General features: G+C 45.6%; 1 protein-coding gene across 2 annotated transcripts in view; it reads right to left on the bottom strand.

Annotated features, from left to right (window-relative positions):
- The window catches only part of nrg3b (neuregulin 3b), a 139,755-nt gene extending 121,438 nt beyond the window's left edge, over positions 1–18,317 (bottom strand). The window contains exon 1 of one of the 2 annotated variants that reach the window (XM_057037334.1): positions 16,012–18,317. In XM_057037334.1, the coding sequence (XP_056893314.1) occupies positions 16,012–16,846 (835 nt within the window). In that variant the 5' untranslated portion in view covers positions 16,847–18,317. The remainder of the gene's footprint in view (positions 1–16,011) is intronic. The other variant, XM_057037326.1, reaches the window with a different exon arrangement.
- Between the last annotated feature and the right edge of the window lie 977 nt (positions 18,318–19,294).

Here is a 19,294-nt window from a genome sequence, read left to right as displayed (position 1 = left end):
AAGACTATTTATTTTCCAGAACTCTGAACAAGATTCCCTGCATCATTTTCTAATTACAGCAATCTTTTGATAAAATGAAAACAGCAACACAATTAGATTAGTTCATTCTATAAGCTATTCAATAATTATTATAATGATTAGACGCCAATACATTCATGAAACAGTGTAATTTCTTTTAAAAGATAGTGCTAAAGAATATAAACCTCACAAACATCCATTAATGGTCACGATGGGAACGTAGCACATGTGAGCTGGTTCTACATACTTCAATCTGACGTCACCCTCCTTGTTGCCTTTTGCTGCCTAGTGAGACTGAACTTCTTGCTTTGTGTTTCTGTTCTCCGCCTCGTTTCCTCCCAGCGTATCTCGTGTTGTTCCAGTGCAGGAAAAAGGGAAATAATATAAGCAAAACTATTGACAACACATAAAAGGCCAGAATGGAATCAGGACTCTTGCATTTCGAACCATCTGCTGCTCCAGTCAACAGTCAAATGCAAACATTCCCAAATGCCCGTGCGAATACTGCAGCACACAAGGTCACGCCATTGACACAGGCACGTGCACAATCAATACGAGAGTCAGTGTGATGGCATGGGGGAATGCACAGGACTCAGATGTAACATTTGCAGGAGCCTCTTTAAATCTAATCCGGCCCACTTGACCCATCTCTTCGACAACATGGATCATTTTAAATTCCGATCTTGGCAGATTGACGCGAAAAAAGCTTCTCTCTAACTTCACCGTGCCCTCCCTGTGCACGTACTCCAAGCACTCATGCAGCAGCAAGGTCACCTGGTGCCCTCCCTCCTTTAGCAAGACTGGCAAATGCTGCAAGGGAAAGAAATGGCTGCAGTTCTGTACATCTGGAAATCTCTGATCAAGCCCAAATGTGTTTAAACATTCATATGCAATCATCAGTTTGTGGTAAATTAGCTTTTAAAAGAGAAGCAGTCAGACAGCCCAGGGAATTGCGCTTTGCCCTACTTGATTTTGAAAAATTCAACAAATTAAATTTGATTCTGAGAGTTTTTGAGTTTGTTTCTCCTTTTGAGACGTGCAAAAGGAGCCAGATGGCTATTTATGGATTTATATAAGGTGCCATGTATGTCAATAATGGTGCCAGCGGGAATTTCTTTCTTTTATTTGATCGGCTATCATCCTAAATGTCTGGTGTTTCCAACCTGCACCGGCATGACTGGGATACTGTTGGAGTTTCGTACTCAATTCCAGAGAGTGAAGTTCACAGCAACTTCCAGCATCCCTGTTTCATGTTGTTGAAACGCTTGCTTTCATCTCCTCCATTCACCGTCACATTGACATGCACCACGGTCCATCACGAATTCAGGTTTCTTTTCATGTTTAATCTCAAGTCAGTCAGCGTTTGTGCGCACCTTTTTAATACTGAATACATGAATAAATTACATTTTTGCACTGTGTCAACCGCAAAGCTGTGAACACATGAATGTACACTACATCACAAAGGTTGTCTCTATTTTTCAGTTACAGGAAAAGCCTCATAAAGCCAATTATATTTCGAAATTACTGGACGGGAAGGTTGCTTTTGCTACAAGTCTGTCAAAGACAACAAAAAACAGGCCAACTGGAGGCTTTTTTATCACAATCTGAGGTTATTGACTGTAATTTCAGGCAGATAATGTAATGAATTCATGTCATACACAATAAACCCATTTGATGATCAATTAGAAGTTTAAGTGTGCAAAATGACTGCTGAATACTGCTTTGCTGGGGCTATATCGCTAAGTAGCTGCCCCTTCCGGATTAATTCCTAATAATCCTGCACGCCGCATCGAGATATGTGTCAGTTAATTAGATTACAGAATTCATCCAATTGGTGATGCAATCCATAGACCAGCCAGGGGACAGCAAATTAGCTGACATATTATTTGATGATAATCTTTTTACTGTGAGGACGGGTGACAGATAAGTCACCTAAAATCCTCTCAGACATGTTTCTCTTCATTCGGAATGTTTATTGTCCGAGTCAATATCGTAGAAAAAAGCCTAAATCCCTCCATCGTTAAATCACCAGGAAAGAGCAGATATGCGCCAGAGACTGTGTTAAGCTCATTGTGTGTATAATAATGTGCTATAACGTGCTGCACATGTTGTGTGGGAACAAAACTCATGGTAAATAAGCCAGGCCCACAGAAGAGTAGAACTGGTGGGCGGCAGCAAGAATAAGCAGTGGGAAAAGGTGACAAAGTGCCCTCATTTATCAAGGCTGTCAATTTGTGGTTACAAAGCCTTGAAAATTCGATTAAATCCAATTAACACTGAAACTATAACTGAAACGCATATAGATACAGATTTATTTTGATCTGGGAGGGCTAAACTACCCCCCTGCTGCTGCGCACGTGGCAGCCACCTGCATCCAAAAGGAAGCACACATTCATCTGAAGGACTGCCGCTCCTTCCAAGGTCACATGCAATGATACATTTAGTGGAACGGAGAAAACACTATATACACACAAACCCCCATGTGTGTGTGCTCCTCTCACTCCTGTGCAGCCAAGACTGGTCCTCTCCACTAAACTGACTTCACTTCTGAACCATTCCACTCAGCAGAGTGAGAGATGGCCGAGTCGGTCCGGCACTATTACAGTGTAATTGGCCTTTTAAAGAGGGGCTCCACCATGTGAAACCGTGTAACTGAGAGTGATACTCCCTTTGCTCCATTTGCGTTTTTGTTCACCTTTTCTCTGGTTCCTCGCCTCAGCAGCTACTCTCAATGTGTGTCTGACTCAACTCGATGTTCCTCATGACTATTCTTCCCTGTGACTCCTCGGAAACCCTATAAGTGTCGCCGTGTACGTTGGCCAGTGGCAGCGGATGCTTCATTTTTCAAGACGGTAGCGAGATAAAGCAGCTGCGGCGGCACGTTCAGACATTAAACTGTGCGATGAGACAACAGTGAAATAAGAAGTGGAACCTGAGAGAGAGCATTGTATAAAGATGATAACACTTATCCACACCTGACATTAAAAAAGAAGGATTGCCCGTAATTTTTGATGGTTTTTCACATGCTAGCATATAGGTCCTCCACCTATGGGAAAGAAGGGGACCATTAGTCCTTTAAGGGCCCCCAGAACAAGTAAAATGATGACGCGTGGCATCTGACAGCGACATATGTGTCATCGTCGACTTGCTGAAGTTTAAAAGGTACAGTTTACACACACACACACACACACACACACATATATATATACTGTATATACACATACATACATACATATATACACACACACATATATATACACATATATATACATATATACACACACATACATATATACATATGTACCATATATGAGGCATCAAAGCAGCCCTCTTAGTGTGGGGAGAGAGCTGTAAAAGGCAACATGAAAAAAGAAGAAACGGGAGGGATTTGGGGTGGAGGTGTCAAATACATCCGCACATCAGCACATCATTTGGTTTGGAGAGACAGGAGCCCTCTGGGGGATCAATATCAAAAGTGTGCTGCATCTGTGTGTGTGTGTGTGTGTGTGTGTGTGTGAAGACAGAACAAAAATCTGCGAGAAAAAAAATGCACCAGTGAGAGAGTAATGAGAGTGTGGCGTGCCATGCGAGCAGGCGCTGGTACTTCTGTCCATGATGCAGTGGAAAGAGGCGTCGCGGAGAAGAAGAAGTCAATTCTCCAAAGAGAAGGGCCTCGGGCTAAAGAGGAGGAGGAGATGGCGGAGGAATGGCATCTTAAATGCTATATATCATCTGAAAAAGAAACCTCCTGCCAGCACAGCCTAGTACAGCTGTGCAGCAACAGCAACAGCAGACGTGATGTGGATCTGAGGGAGATGCGCGGGAACTCGCTGGACAAGGTGCACGGCGGGTGCACGTGAACTCTCAGTGTGGCAGTGGACTCAAATGGGCCAAATTAAGGCCACGCCTTTGCTGCCTACTGGCTCTTAACAGGAAAAAGCAGCATCTGCACTGGTGGAAAGTTCCTCCAAACTTTGTTCTTTGTGATCTATGTTTATTTAAATGGGGGCAATAGAATTTCATTCAAAAAAATGATTTCACAGGGATGTAAAAAAGCCAGAATTAGCCAAAAGGCTAGTTTTCATGTGCAGTCACTAAAACACATTTACAAGGGGAAAACATGGTTAGACACCTGACACGGCACCAATACAACAAACAACATACTCACAGCAAATGGCAGCACAGAGCCCACAACACCCACACAACACAATACAAGATAAACATTCAAACACTTACTGTACAATTAAGACATCTTTGAATTTTTTGGTGAAGGCCTTAAATGTTGTGAGCACTTTAAGCACTTGCTGCAGCCTTATTTGCTACATTACATTGAATCAAGGGACGCACTCTGATTTGTTCATTATGAAACAGGGTGTAACTGTCATCGTGCCACAGCACAGAACATGGGATTTTCGGTGTCAATAATGGCCAGATTTTAGAAGAAATCCAACTACGAATGCTTTTTAAAAGCCTGGGATCATCCTTAGATTGAAAAAAAATAATCTTTTACTTTATTTGGAAAATGTCAAACACTCTAAATGCATTCATGCATCACTTCCCCACTTTGTTTTGCCAAAGAAGCATCAACCTGACCATTAGCCAAAGATGGGAGCATCTAGCATTACTGCTATTAAATAAGGAAACAAGACGCCATTTTCCCATCCCTCTAAAAGCTTGGCGAGTCCCATAGGGGGCTACCTTATGAAGTACTCTGTTTATCAGGCTCCTTTGTGTGGCCCGATCATACACACAGTGGAGAGGGTTTGTCTCCTCTAATCTTCTTAGGCTGGATTTTCTTGCTCGCAGCCATGTTGGGAACCTATGCGCACTGTAATATAGGATATGCCAAGTCTCCTCTCTTAAGCCAGAGAAGCAGCACAGCTAAATATGATCACGCTAGGTCGTTTTTGTTTTTTTCCCCTCTGTTTAAGACAGCAACCATGTGAAGTGGAGCCGGTTTCCACACCATAGATGCAACTGGCAGAGCCACTGTGTATCTGATGCAGTCTCAGATAAAGATAACGATCTGCAAGCAAAGATAGGCAGACAGGGCTGGTTGCAAGGTCAAAGACAAAGATTGCACAAGCACACACACCTGGGTGCGCAACACCCCCACCAAACACATCACACTGGCCATTCATTTAGCTATGTGTGTAGCTCATAGAACTTCCTGTCACGGCAAGCAGATGAAGAAGCATTGGATGGGGGAAATCTGCCCCTCAGCAAAACACATGCATGATTATATCTGTAGAGGCAGACATATGAGGGGAGCAGACCCAGAGACACTCCAGCCCCACTTCTCCGAGCATCAGAGAGCAGTAATGCATTTATATCTGAAATATTAAAGCTTCTGCATTAGTCTGTCTTCCCTCTCCCTGGGGTGCCGGTGGAGGCTGTCGCTGAGCTCCCTGGGAAAAAACAACAAGGGAAACCAGCTCTTCACCTTCGCCTTGTCAACAGGCCAGGACCAGCTATCTTTCCCACCTCTTTCATAATGACCAATTTATTTTCTGTCTTGGAATGGCTGATTTAGTCATCTTTCCTGGCTCCTTTGCCTCTCTGAGCTGAAATCTTGCAAAAATCTTTAAAAAGCTCAGCAATGTCAAATACATCCCATTTATTTTGTAGTTGAACAGTAAACAAACCATAATGCTGGTTCAGTAAGACAAAGTTGTTTCTTAATCTGGCTTTTGCTGCATCTTAAATGTGAATTATTACGACTATTATTATTAATTTTATGATGTTATGCTGTTGTTATAAATAGTAGTGATGCAGTATTGTTGTTCGTTTACAAGATCTTACTACGACTGCTTGAGCTGTGATATTCTGATGAATAGACGAATCTCTTACAGCTTTCTTCCTTATACTTCTCACAACTGTGGGGGACCCATTAAAGCCTTGAAGCTCTACACCTCCTCTCGCTGTTCTGTTGGCACCTCATGAAGGTGGTGGCTGCCCTCTCGTCTTTATCTAGGCCACCAGATCCACAGCTGGACCCATCTGGCCTTACTATATCTACTCTAGATCTCAAGCACATGCACATGTAGGCATGCATGATACTTACACCCCTGCCCCCATACCACACACACGCACACCAGCTGTTGTGGATTATAGAAGAACAAGCGAGGAGTCTATTTTCTAACATGTTAAGACCAGTGTTTGATGGTGTTACCCTGAATGTGACCCAACAGAAAAGAACCAGATTTCCTCCTATTAATACACATCACAGTGCTGGGCGCTAGTCTTAAATGTACATGGGGATGGAACTAGCAGGGGAGCTATTATCTAAATAGACTCCACCGTCTTGTAAGACTAAAAGCAGATGATGAGTGTGCTGCAGGATAGGCCGGTTGTGGTCCAAAATCCAAATCATCCAGGCCATAAATTATGCTTTGTGCTTGGTTTCCTAATCACATCAAAACTCAGCATGACAACACAGAGAATCGTTTAAGTTGGAAAGTTTCAAATTCTGAGCAACTGAAACGCTCTCTTTGCAATTCTGGGGGTCCCTCTCAATAACTGCATTTGAGAAAATGTCCTAAAATAAGATATCCACCCTGGTGTGTTTGTAATGGCAATATATCTCCCTCTGTTAACCCCTCATACATTTCATATGCCCCCCTAAGACAGGTCTGGTGATGGTTTGACCCCAGAACCGCTGAAGTTTAATCTCCATTATTCTCCCTGATGCCACAGACTCTTCTGGTACAAGTACCATCTTTGCTAACCCTCACAACCCCCATCAATCCAACTGAGAGCTACACACAGCCACACACACCACACACACACAGGTACACAAACCATTTGTAGAAGAGCGGGGGTAAGACGTAACAACATGCAAAATAGTCACTTGGGTACCCAGCTGAGGCTTTAAAGCTTAACTTAATATGAGGGAAAGTGACAGACCGAGCCCACCGACTCCTTTCCCACAACTGCACAAACGTATTCCATCATATCCCTGAAGCATCCCAGATTCCAGCTGGGATCAAACACTAGACTTCATGGCTTACAGAGAAGAGCATTTTAGCACCGACAACAGCAGAATCGAACGTTTTCTGATGCTTTCATTGCAATCCATTAATAGCCATCATGCCAAACACATAATTGTCTTCAAAGCTTCCATTTCGTAGTTCAGATACATAACAGAGAAATCTCTTTCATGGAAATTTGCTATAGGTTCTGAGGTACTGAAATAAGGTATCAGGGGGGGTCCAATGTGCAGCAGTTTACTGTTTCCAGAGATCTAAACTCTATCTCAACTTGCTTTCAGGTGGTGCTTTCAGGCTGTGACAGGTATTTTATTGGGAGGAGCGCTTTTGTTGAGGATGTCCTATCAATGATTCCATCCAGCACATATTACGAAAGGCAAGACAGAGAGATGGAGAGACATTGAGAGAGATGTCTCTGGATGGATCTTCCAGGGGAAACGAAGCATTTATAATTCACAGAGTTGTCTGAGAGATTTGAGTGTTAATGTGATGGATTCCCCTCCCGCCTAGGGCAGACTCTCGGGCATTTTTCTCGGGTCTTTCAGGTTATTTTGTGAATGAACTACACCCACAAATGTTCTGTGGTGCTTTTTTGATAATGTCAGAGGCATCATGGAATGTGTCACATTTACCTACAGTAACAATGATTGGAACTCAACGTTGAACCACAAGAGGCTCGCTATAGGAACCAATCCGGGACCACTGACAACTCCTGACAAGTTTAGTCAGAGCCCTTAGCACTGTAACGCTTGACTACCTCCACGTTTTTTTGCTCCCAATGGACTTGGCTGATGATAGACTGTAACTTATAGCCATGCTTCCATCAGTGACACGTTGTTTTAAACCACAGTCTCTCAGATTGAACCTTAATCCTGCCACTGTGTTTACAAACAGAAAAGGTTGCCCCACTAAATAAATGTCATTCCGCACCCCCATTGTTTTTGGTGGACAGCATCCCTGCAAAGCCACAAGCAGCATGTTCTCGAGTGTCAATCGGCAGGCTGTATCTACAGAACAGTCATGCAAGAGTCATAGGAAGCAAACAGCAGAGTGACGTCTGCGTTCGGCCTTTATTCTCGTTATCTTTAGTTGACATTATCACCCTGAGTGCGGTTTTATCGTCTGTGAAACACTGCAGGAAAATAACAGAAGACCCGGAACAACCTCCATCTCCACCTGTGTATGTCAGTCAGCCAGTCAGCCAGTCAGCCAGTCAGCGTCTCGTTGCTCATCAGTGCTGTGATCAACACACCAGGGGCTTCTGTCAGTGTTTGAAAATAATGGCATCTGCTTGAACTGCATCAACGGGGCCCTGATGCTGAATAATCACACGCCCAAATATTTTTGAAAAAACAAAACAAGATGCTGATAATCAAGGTGGGTTTCATTCGTGGGCTGATTGCACTTTCAATGTTAGCAAGTTACCGAGGAAGTCACATTCGCCTTCCTGGTAGTTTAAAACTTTTATTTTATTTTTTGCAACCGTATGTTTTGAATAATTCATTTGCGTTTACATGTCATCGGTGCTTTGTCTCACTGAAAATCACTTTATGGGTTTGCACACCAGTCAGAGCACTTTAAAGATAAGCCTTAATCACACACGTTGGTAGTGCTGAAACACATCGTTTCATAGTGCGAAAGAATCCTTCAAGACAGTGATTAAGATAACTAGAAAAACTGGATTTTTACTGAATGACTTTTCTGACAAAGGTTATGATGAAGGGCTGGTGCCTTCAGAACTGACTGAGAGCAACACCTGAGAAGAATAAAGATTCCAGGCTGACAGAATAAGGTTAAGTTGATGATAATATCCCAGGTGGTTGCTGCGCAAGGCCTGAGACCTGCTGGCAGATGAGTCTACCAATGGGGGGGGATGTGTCATAGAGATCATCAGGTGGGCTCCATCTTGTCATGGTGTTTCAATATCAGGCTCCTGAAGGCAACATCTGGTGTGAAAACACCAGATCTCAAACTGTGACTGAAAGGCTAATTCCTCCTGTTCGGAATATGAGGCATGATGTATGACAGTGATATAATTCTGTGCAAAGCAGCAGATGCATCTGATAATCTTTTCCGTCATCAACACCGAGGTGTAAACCATATGAGTGGAAAAGGTGATTAAGCCAATCATGTATCATGAAAAGTAATGCACCAAAGGCAGCTGCAAGATTCAATGATGTAATAAGGGATTTCAGAGAATGCTATCAAAAAGCATCAAAATTGTTAATACCCATAAAATTGTGCAGGATTACCCCCCCAATTTCTTTTGAAATCTGCAAGAGGAAGGAATGAGTGTAGATGATATGACAAGATGAATGACACTGAACCCCATACACACAAGACGAGAGCTCTCCTTGGTTGATATTGACAGTATGCGGCGGATGAAGAAAACCAACTGAGATGATAAAGAGGCATGAGGCTGCTGCAAAAATAGACGCCAGGAGGATGAGCCACTAAAAAAAAGGAGAGACGAGACTAAGTATAGTGGCATGAACAATAGCAGAGCTAGAGAGGTGACCTCCACCTCCACACACCACAATGAGCCTCTTCATCTACCCGGTGCACCATGCCGCGTTTCCCGTCACCACCGGGGGTGGCAGCAGGCCGTGCTCTGCGGAGGCTGGAGCAGTCAGATTGATTCACTGCAAACGACACCTTCCTGCCTGGTTCGTCATGTTCCCAGATGCTACATGCAAAGCCTGGCTGGCGAGAAATTACGGTCCAGATGCTGCATTTACTTTGTTCGCTTACCCATTTCGTTATACAGTAATACCTCAAAAGCTTTGCCATTGGTGCTCTGAAAGGGGCCAGGCTCAGAAATGTGGTTAATGAAGGGTTTATGCAAGCACTACAGATGTAATCCCTTCAAAATTAGACCACATTCGGAACAGAAAACTAGAAATGAAGCCAGGCGTCCCAATGCCTGGTCCAACCGCACACAGCCACGCACCTCTCTGGGGCTCCCACCCTCTTCCTTTCTACATTATTCCTTTGCAGATTGATAAAGGAACTAGAGAGCCCATGGGGACTGTAATTCAATACTGGAATCTAACCATCTCAGATCAGATATGATGGACTGTAATCCTCTCTTCTCTGCCACGGCCAGATGGACTACAATATCGCATTGCCCCCTCAGAGCGATCAGTAAGACACTGTTCTCTACTTCCACACACACACACACACACACACACACACACACACACACACACCAACCCCCACCGCCCACGAATGAATGAGGGTATAGATGAAAGAATGGGGTTTGAGGGTTGGGATTAGCAGCAGGCCAGTACTGTCCAACCATTCCGAAAATGGTAACTAATAATACAAAAAAAAAGCTGTGGTAGACTTGCTGAGATGTGCATGTACATGCGTGTGAATAAAATGAGCAAAGGAGCGAGAACTCTCCCAGCATGCACCTTCTGTGACGCCGCTACCATTAAGCCAGTTCTCCACAATTATGTGTTCTGCGCCCTCCAATTGGTAAAAGATATAAAAGAAAAGGAATTCCTGTTCACAGGCCATAATGAGCCCAGTGTTTACTTTCAATTAGGATTATTTCTTTCCTTAGGCTAAGAGAACCTTTATTACTTAGCAGGAACATTAACTCCTTTATGAAAAGAGGAGAAATTTAAAAAATTTCTGATGTCTTTTAGGGGAGAGGTTGATGCTATGAAAAGTCTGTTCAGTCATCCTGTGGAAGCCCAACAGAAACAAAATCCACAGCCTGTTACTGCCATTAGTGTATGGGACATCTCAAGCACTTATAAAAGGGAAGCTTCATCAATTATTCACACTTCCGGCAACACACATACCACATGTTTCTCTTCTCGTATTAATATTTTAGCCCTCCCCAGCTCTGCTTACCTCTTCTCTGTGCCACCTCTCGGTGGACATTTTGTCTACATAAATCACACGGTGACATTAAGAATTCCTAAGATGGCCTCAGCTAGTGCTTACAGTAATTAGGCAGGCATCACTCCCACCAGTCTACGAGTCCCCTGCCTGCTGCTCAAGAACTCAGAATCATTAAATAAACTCCTCAGCATCGATGTTAAAACAGCAGCATGGCACGAAGATGTAAAAATGTGCCCTAATTGGTATTTTTAATTACATTTGTATAGGGCACTCCCAGCAATGTTCTGTAGGTCATCAAAGGTCGCAGTTTGATCCCCAGCCATGATTGTGGTTTTGGACTGTCAACAGGACTGAAGGTCAGATATGCGCTCAGGATGTGTTGCGTGTGAGGCTTGACTCAAGGATCAAATATCTGTTTGTGTGAGGACGCATGCAACTACAATCTTAAGCTCCAATCTTGGACGGCGCACGGCGGGAGCTGCACCGGGCAGCTTAGCTTTAGTTCTCCATCAGTTTCTTTCCTGAACCATTTAAAAAAACCTTACAAATTTAAAGCGAATATCTGTCTGTGCAGAGCTGAATTGGGTAAAGCCGCCTAGCCAGTTCCACACACTGTTGCTCTATAATACAGTCAACACCAATTTGACACACTTTATATGGAGACGACAACAACCATTTCTTGTCAGTAACTCACACTGGCATTTTGCTTATACTATACTGATTTCAGAGGTCTGTATCTACTTTAGTTTCTGATTTTTAAAGTTAGACAGTCAATTGTGTGCAACCATGCAATACTCCATCTGTGTATGCATATGGTGCAGCACTCTACATGTATAATACAGTTTAGAATGCATTTACCATCCTGAGCGGGGTAACAGGATACAGCTGGGTTTGTTGTTTTTTTTAACTCCGTACATGATAAGAAATAGAAATTGTGGTGGCAGGCTCGAAGTGAATTACTAGAAAATTCAAATATAGATAATGCCCTGAGGGTAATCTGCATGAAAATGAAGGATAACAATAAAAGGACAAGAATGGTGGTTTGAGAGATGTAAGATGTCTGGTTGAGGCTCATTTACTCGGCTGTGATGTGAATATGGTTTTATCTTGCAACAGGAACCTTGTTGCTAAGATGGTTTTTGACAGCCTTCACCCCATATAAATTTGTGGTTTTCTTCACTTTTGTACCAAACACGTCCTATTTTTGTCCTTCCGTTTGCTCTCTTTCCCCAACCCTTCTCCTTCCCGGGGCATTCTTCCTTATTGATTCTGTGAGGTTCAGTGGGCAGCGCACAGCACAGGCAAAGGAAAGGGCGTGGGATCAATTCCCGCAAAATTCAAGAATTCACAGGGCTGCTAGTCTGGGATAATTTGTCTGCACAGCCACCGACGATGCTGGTATATTGTTTTGTGTTTCAGTGCCCTTCCTGTCAGAGGTCACTGCAAGCTGGACGCTCAAGGCAATACCTTCAGGATGCAACACACTTTCAGTGATGTGGGTTAAAATGTCCAAAAACTGTATGTTTGCATTACAGACTTCCACTTTCTTAAGTTAATTGGTATAATATGACACTCCTGTAATTATCAGGTTGAGTACACCTGCTGTAACAAAAGCATGGCGCTGCCATGCCACGTTGTAGAATATCAACATGAATTCCACTCCATTCTTTTATGAGTCATCTTCAAGGCCGAGGTATAATCTGTGTATGAAAGTATTGCCATCATGTCAAGCAGGTATTTGAAAACTCATATTCAGGCCCTGGAACTATTCCCCCTGTTATTTCCCCTCATTTGTTTGAAAATGAACTTTTACATCAAATTGCACCAATTGTGGAGTGACAATTCCCAGAAAAGAACCTGTCGATGTGCGAGTCCCACTCTGAGACTTAGACGAACGTGCCTTAATAACCCACGAGTCTGTGATGGTGACAGCCGAGGTGCGAGCGCTTGCTTTGGAACTGGGTGGATGTCTGCAGCACAGCTGCACAGACGCACGGCTGCGGCGCAGTGACGGCCCTTTCTGGGCTCGACTCAGCAAACAAACAGAGCGTGTCTCAGGAGAGACAGAGGTACCTCAGAGACAGCCTGGCAAATCTGAGCCTGACCTCCCTGGAGAGAGAGGAAGGGAGCAAACTGGATTTATATCTTTGTTTTTAATCCCCCTTACACGCCTCACTGGCTCTACAGCAGCAGTGAGTGCAGGCTCCATGTCTGCACGTATGGGAACAGAAGAAATACTCAAAATATATGTGTGTCAAACATTCCTGTTCTGCCTTTAGGGCCTGTAGTTTAGAGATGGATGATTTGTCTAAAAGGATCAGATATTGATCATCAATATTGCTGGTTTGATCTGCATGATGTGAACCTTTTATTCAGCCAGGAGCACTTGCACCAATGTCACACTTGAGTAGCTGCACTCTTTTGAAATATTTTTATTCCTTTCCAATATTATCGAGGGAAATGCAAACTAAAAGAATGATAGTCACAAAACAAAAAAATAAGAGCTCAAAGACTTCACTGAATTCTCCAACTATGTTTTTAAAGAGCAAAAGAAGGTGGTTTTTTTTAAAGCAGCCAACACGTGCATTTTTTTAAATGCTGTTAGTGCACAGCCGTCCTGATTTAATGGCCATTGTTTTAGAGTTTGATTTAAACCAGCCTTGATGGCTGTGTCTGGCTCGTGCACAGACGATAATCCCAAAACAAGTCCTACCTATGAAAGACGCTGACTGGCTCAGGGTTTCAGCGACTGATCTAAACCACAACAGATCTGTGAATCTCTTGACGAAAATTTGACATGGCTGGCAATTCACGGGACGCGAACTTGCGTGACGTGCACGGAATTACAATCACAGCAAAGTGGAATGGGCCCTGGGCCAAAGCGGGGTCCCCCTGGTTTCCAATGAGGCATCCATTGTGCACTGTTCCATTCTTTTGCTATTCCCTAACATCTGAACCAACAGGGCTTGCACGTGGAGATGGATACAGAACGGCTTCAAACACAAAGAAAATAACAGGCGATGGATCCAAGAGGATGCCAGTTACCTCACCAGCCCATATGCTCATGAGTGCAGGTAGGCTCTAAGGTGCACAAAAGAAGACAGAAAACACAAAAGTGAGGCAAAAATAGGTGCGGGTGCAATAAAGGAGAGGACACAATAGCCATAAAGAGAAGGCAAAAGGGACAGAAGTAGCAGTGAAACAAGACATCGATTCCCAAAAGGAAAAAAGACCCTCCTCTCATCGACAACATAGAGAGCCAAGGTGATGGCAACAACTCAAGAGACAAAAAAAAGGAAATCATGTTGTTGCCTGCAGCAGTCTGGATGATCTGGAATCTGAGAGATGCTCAGAATTGGAACAAAACTTAGAATAATTAGCAGGAGCACCTGAAGCTGCTTTACAGATCATTACATCATCCGAGCAGTCATTTTCCGAGCATTATTACTAAAAATTGCACACCTTTGTGCGTGCTCACTGTCAACAAACAACAACAAACTATTGTATTTCAACAATGCTGCTCTGGGAAAGTCAGTGTTACCGACTAGAGTGTAGTCACACCTTTTCACTGGTGCATCACATCTTGTTTTTGAATGTTTGAAATATGAACAAACATAAGTGTGTCACCTGTAACATTAAAGGTTCCACAGAAAAATCTAAAAACATACCTGAGGATTAACTTAGTCATGTCAATATATGGGATCAACACAGTGATTCAGATCAATATGCTGCCATTGGTAGAAAAAAAGCCCACCTGTCCACCAAGAGTGGGCAGTTTTAGCTCGTGCTAATGTCATGCATATAAAATGCAAACAGATGCACTGTGATGGTTCCTGTTGTTGTTTGGCTGCTCTTTGTCAGTAACTTCGATAACTCCAGAAAAGAAAATTGCACTCCGAGTGGAATCTGCAGGTGTTTCTTTACATGGCTTATGCATGGCTGCAAATGAAGCCAGACTGCTGTGTAAACCAGTGACCTGTCCGACTGATAATCCGTGTTATATACTGATAATCCGCATCCGTGTTGGATTGCTCTGGATCCAATAAAACGTTGGTCATGCATGAGCGTGTTGCTTTTGAGAAATGGTGATTATCAACGGGAACACCTTCAATGTGAAATATGTAAAAATCCACAGCTCCACTTATTCATTGCCTCTGCGTCCTTCTCCTCACTTCGCTCCCTCCATCTGCCATCTCCACTCACAACTCCCACTCCTCACTGCATTCCATCCCTGAGCTACCCTCTTTTTTCTCATGCTCCCTTGGAACGGTGGTTTTTTCCCCCTTATTTCCTCCTTGCATGGCCAACCTGTCCTTTGTTTTCATCCCTGCATCCGCATCTAGGTCCCCCTCTGAACTGGCAACAGAATCCCCACGATGTGAGCTGTGTCTCCCCACTAAATGGCTTTCTTTGTGTGTGTGTGTGTGTGTGTTTGGTGTGTGTGTGTGCGGGGGGGGTGCTGTATCTGATTCATTTCGACAGAAGACGTGAGCTAACCTTCCGAACAGTCTAACACCTCGCCAGTCTAACACCTCATACAGCTCCATTTGTTTTTACAGCACGAATATGTTGCCCTTACTTACAGAACACATCAGGAAGCTGTAATTTGGCGACTCTATGGGATGGAGCCCTGCTTTTAATGAGACTAGTGAGTGGAAAAAGAAAGTACTCCAGAGTAAGATTCATATCAGATTAATGCCTAAGTAAAAGATAAAGATGAGAGGGAAGGAAATACTCAGAAAATCCCCCTGATATCTGTCTGTGCTAATGAACGTGATTAATGTTAAGCTAAGCTTCTAGAGTATCTATTTCCATGTGGATATAAAAGGAGAAGAAACCATGTGTCAAATCAAGGAATCTTATAGAGTGTCTTAAATATATGACAGTCAGTCGCTATGACATATCATTTGTGCTGCTGTTAAAAAAAGAAAAAAAAATATATATAAAACCTTATTTTATTGCACCAGTCAGATCAAATAAGCTTAGCTTTTGTCATCCGTTCTGGAGAACCGTTGACACAAATGCTGTCCTGGACAGCACAGACATGAGAAATGATGACTTGGACAGAAGAAGGACAGAAAATTCACAGGGGCAGTGGGAAGGAACGTGCTTCTCACATACCCCCCTCAAAAAATACGAAATTACTCACGGGCTCGGAAACGATGGTGCGGCCGAGTAACTGGCCCCTTTCCTGGGCGCCCGTGATTCCAGCGGGGTGTGGGCTTGACCGGGGCGGCTGGCGGTGAGACGGTGGGCTGTGCCTTGGTCTTCACGGGTGCTGTGAGTGTGGTGGACTCAGTAGTTGTGACGGTGGTAGAAGTATGTCCTGGCCTTGGGTTGGCCCCTCCGTTACGCCCGCTGCCACTCCCACCTTTTCTGACGGTGCTGCGTGGGGTCACCTCTTTACTGTTGGGTGGCGGTGTGAGTCGGGCGGTGCGAGTCGTGGAGGTGGTCACCGCTGTCCCGGTGACGCGGGTGCCAACACGATTGTGAAGGTGTGGGGCGCGGTTGCTCTCTCCATTGGCGGTGCTGCCATTGGCTGAGTGGTTTGCTGGCGGCCCCGATCGAGTTCTTGGCACAGGGGCGGTCCCGTCTGCAGCCAGCGGTGTGGTGGTCGAGAGCATTATCGTGGTAGAAGTGACCGACGTCGCAGTGGCAGTCGAAATATCTGGCCCCTTGGGTATGGCACTGGGTTTGGAGAGGAAAATGGGGTCTTGCCCAATACTACCTTTAGTATCCACAAGATCTGTCGGGACATAATCTTGGACAGAGCCCACCACAATCCACTTCAGGAGCATAAGACTGAGTCCCAGTCCAACGAAACCCATTACCAGAGGCACAGCACACAGCCACGTCTGCTGCCGAGGCCACACGGCGCAGGGGCCACATCGAAGGGGGCCCGGAGCCCGAGGAGACGCCTGCTCAGCTCCTGGCTCCTCCAGCGTCATGGCTGCCAGGGTACTTGTGCCTGATCTCTCACTCATCCTGCTGCAGATTGTTGTCTCTTGGCGGCGTTAGGGGGTCAAACATGTGGCCAGATTGTACAAGGAAGGGGGCGTGAAGCGGGAAAAAACGGCAGGCATCTTCAAGTCGACAACATGCACAAACCTACATGCACGAAAGGCGGACGGATACACACACCCAAACACAGACACAAACCCTCACGCTCACGTAGCCTATTAATTAAAAGCTGGCACAGCGCTTAAGCGCGCGCACCCGGGCACCGGAAACCTGCTGCCATTGTCGGCACACAACACGCACATACGCACGCACACACGATCACAAGAAACTCCACACTCATTGGCGAGCACGCAGGTTACGGACGGGTGAAGGGGGGCGCCTCGCTGTACTTGGCAGTTAACGAAGCGACGATAATCTCCGGATGCTTCACTCCCAGGTTTTAAAAAAAGAAAATCCGATGTCAAAAAGGGTGGATATCGATCGGACGGGTGCCGTAAATCCAACTACGTGCGTGAGTGTGTGCGCGAGCGTAGATGAACAATCCAGGCAGCACCCTTTCTTCACTTTTGATTATCTCACCTCCAAAAAAATAAAGGTGCTAAAAAAACAAAAGGACCCACCGCTGACTTATTCTGCGCGCTTTTATCACCGCTCCTCTGACCTTCCCAGGAGAGCTTCCCTTCTCTCGTTCGGATACTTCAAGTTTTTCTGTTCCTCTATTTTCGTGCTCATGCAGCGCCACAGTTCTGCGTGCCCGCCGCGGCTACCCTTTGGTCGGTCCAGCTGCGCGTAATCCAGGTGTGGAGACAGCGACCGAAACAAGAGAGCGGGGATGGAGCCGACGCGATCCACCAGCGAGACCGGGGTGGTGGTAATCCAAGTGATTCCAAGTCTCTACGTCGACCACCCAACTCTGATTCTCCCCCAGTGACAGTCGTGCGCGTCCATGAGCTGTCCGCCCGCAGCCCGCAACTCTGGGGCGACAGATGCGCTGTTGGTGTTGCGGAAAAACGGAGAAGCGTATGATCCGTTTGCCTTCACTGCATTCCCACAGTGGTGCAAGCAGCAAAGAGGGAGACCGAGGGAGGGAGGGAGGGAGGAGAGGGCTGATGCTGCTGCTGCTGCTCGGAAAAAATGATGCGGCGGCTGTTCTTGGAGGCTGCAGACAGACGGAGAGAGGGGGGGTGGGGGTGGTGGGCGATGTGGAGGGGAGGCGGGAGGGGTAGAAGACTTGCTCAATCCGCGGTGAGTGATGTGGGTTTCACGGTTTCCAGCCCATCCGGCGATCTTCTCCGGTTCAGCAGCGTCCCCACTCCAGGGTGAGTCCCCCTCGCCCCCCCACCAGCCGCGACCGTCTGCAGCAGTTGCGCGCTGTCTCCATCAGCCATGAAGGATAAGAGATGCGGCCGAGACAGGAGACAGAGAGATGCCTGTCGGCGGAGCTCTGCAGCAGATGCAGAGTAGAAGGCCAGAGGGAGGCGGCGGCAAGAGGAGCGCACGCCAAGCACGCACAAACTCCGGGGCGATGCCACACCCAAGGGAGAGGAGAGGGGGGAGGAGGGGGGCGAGGTGCCACCCAGAGTTACTCCTGCCTGCCGAAACAGGTGTGGATGACAGTAGGCTGGCTGATGGATAGAAGTCCAGTTAGGACGGTGACAGTCTTCTGTGAGAAGGGTCTCCTGATTGATTTTTGTCTCGTCTTTTGTCTGCACTGGGGTTGGGGGGCACATATGGGTGGAGGCAGGGTCCCCCCTGGATGAGTTGCCCGTTCATCACAGGGCCCTATATGAGCATTTGAGGGTGGGTTCCTTGCTCAAAGGTGCCTTGGCAGTGCTCTTCAGCCCAGTCCCCAACAGAATGAGCGGCCACCGCCCCTGGTGATGACAAAGATTCTTTTTCTACAGTAAATCAGGCTGAATGTTTGGCTGTTAATGTTCCACATTTGAGCTCGTCAAGCCAATGACATCCCTCCCAGGACCGGACTATACCCCCAGCCCCAGTCATTCACAGTTCACAGGGGGGGGAAATAACACAACTGTCACCAAGGGAACACATTCAAATCACCAGAGCATTTGTGTCTGTTGTGTGAGATTTACCCATGGAACATTTCCCCCAAAAATGTCACAATGGACCGCTGTGATGAGATTTCTCTCTCTTTGGAGACCAAATGAGAACTGACCTGAATCTGGAACCAGGATGGAAAATGTAAAAGTTCCCCGGTCCGAAAGGGAGCCTTTAAAGTCAGCGGTCCTGACAAATGTCTGCTGACATCAGTTAAAGTTCATCCCCCGGCTATCAGGCTGTGGTGCAGGAGGTTGTCGCCAGTTCATCAGCCCCGTTTGCCCTGCTGTAATTCACAGCTTTGATATCATTGGCCGGCTTGAGCCCAGTCTCCTTCCTCAGTTAATCCTTTTGACTAATGTCGAGGAGGGCTTTTGTCCGCCGTCTCTCACCTCCATCTGCACCCGGTG

This window comes from Takifugu flavidus, chromosome 1, assembly GCF_003711565.1.
Source record: "Takifugu flavidus isolate HTHZ2018 chromosome 1, ASM371156v2, whole genome shotgun sequence".
Classification (NCBI taxonomy): Eukaryota; Metazoa; Chordata; class Actinopteri; order Tetraodontiformes; family Tetraodontidae; genus Takifugu; species Takifugu flavidus.
This window is presented reverse-complemented; position numbering and strand designations above follow the sequence as displayed.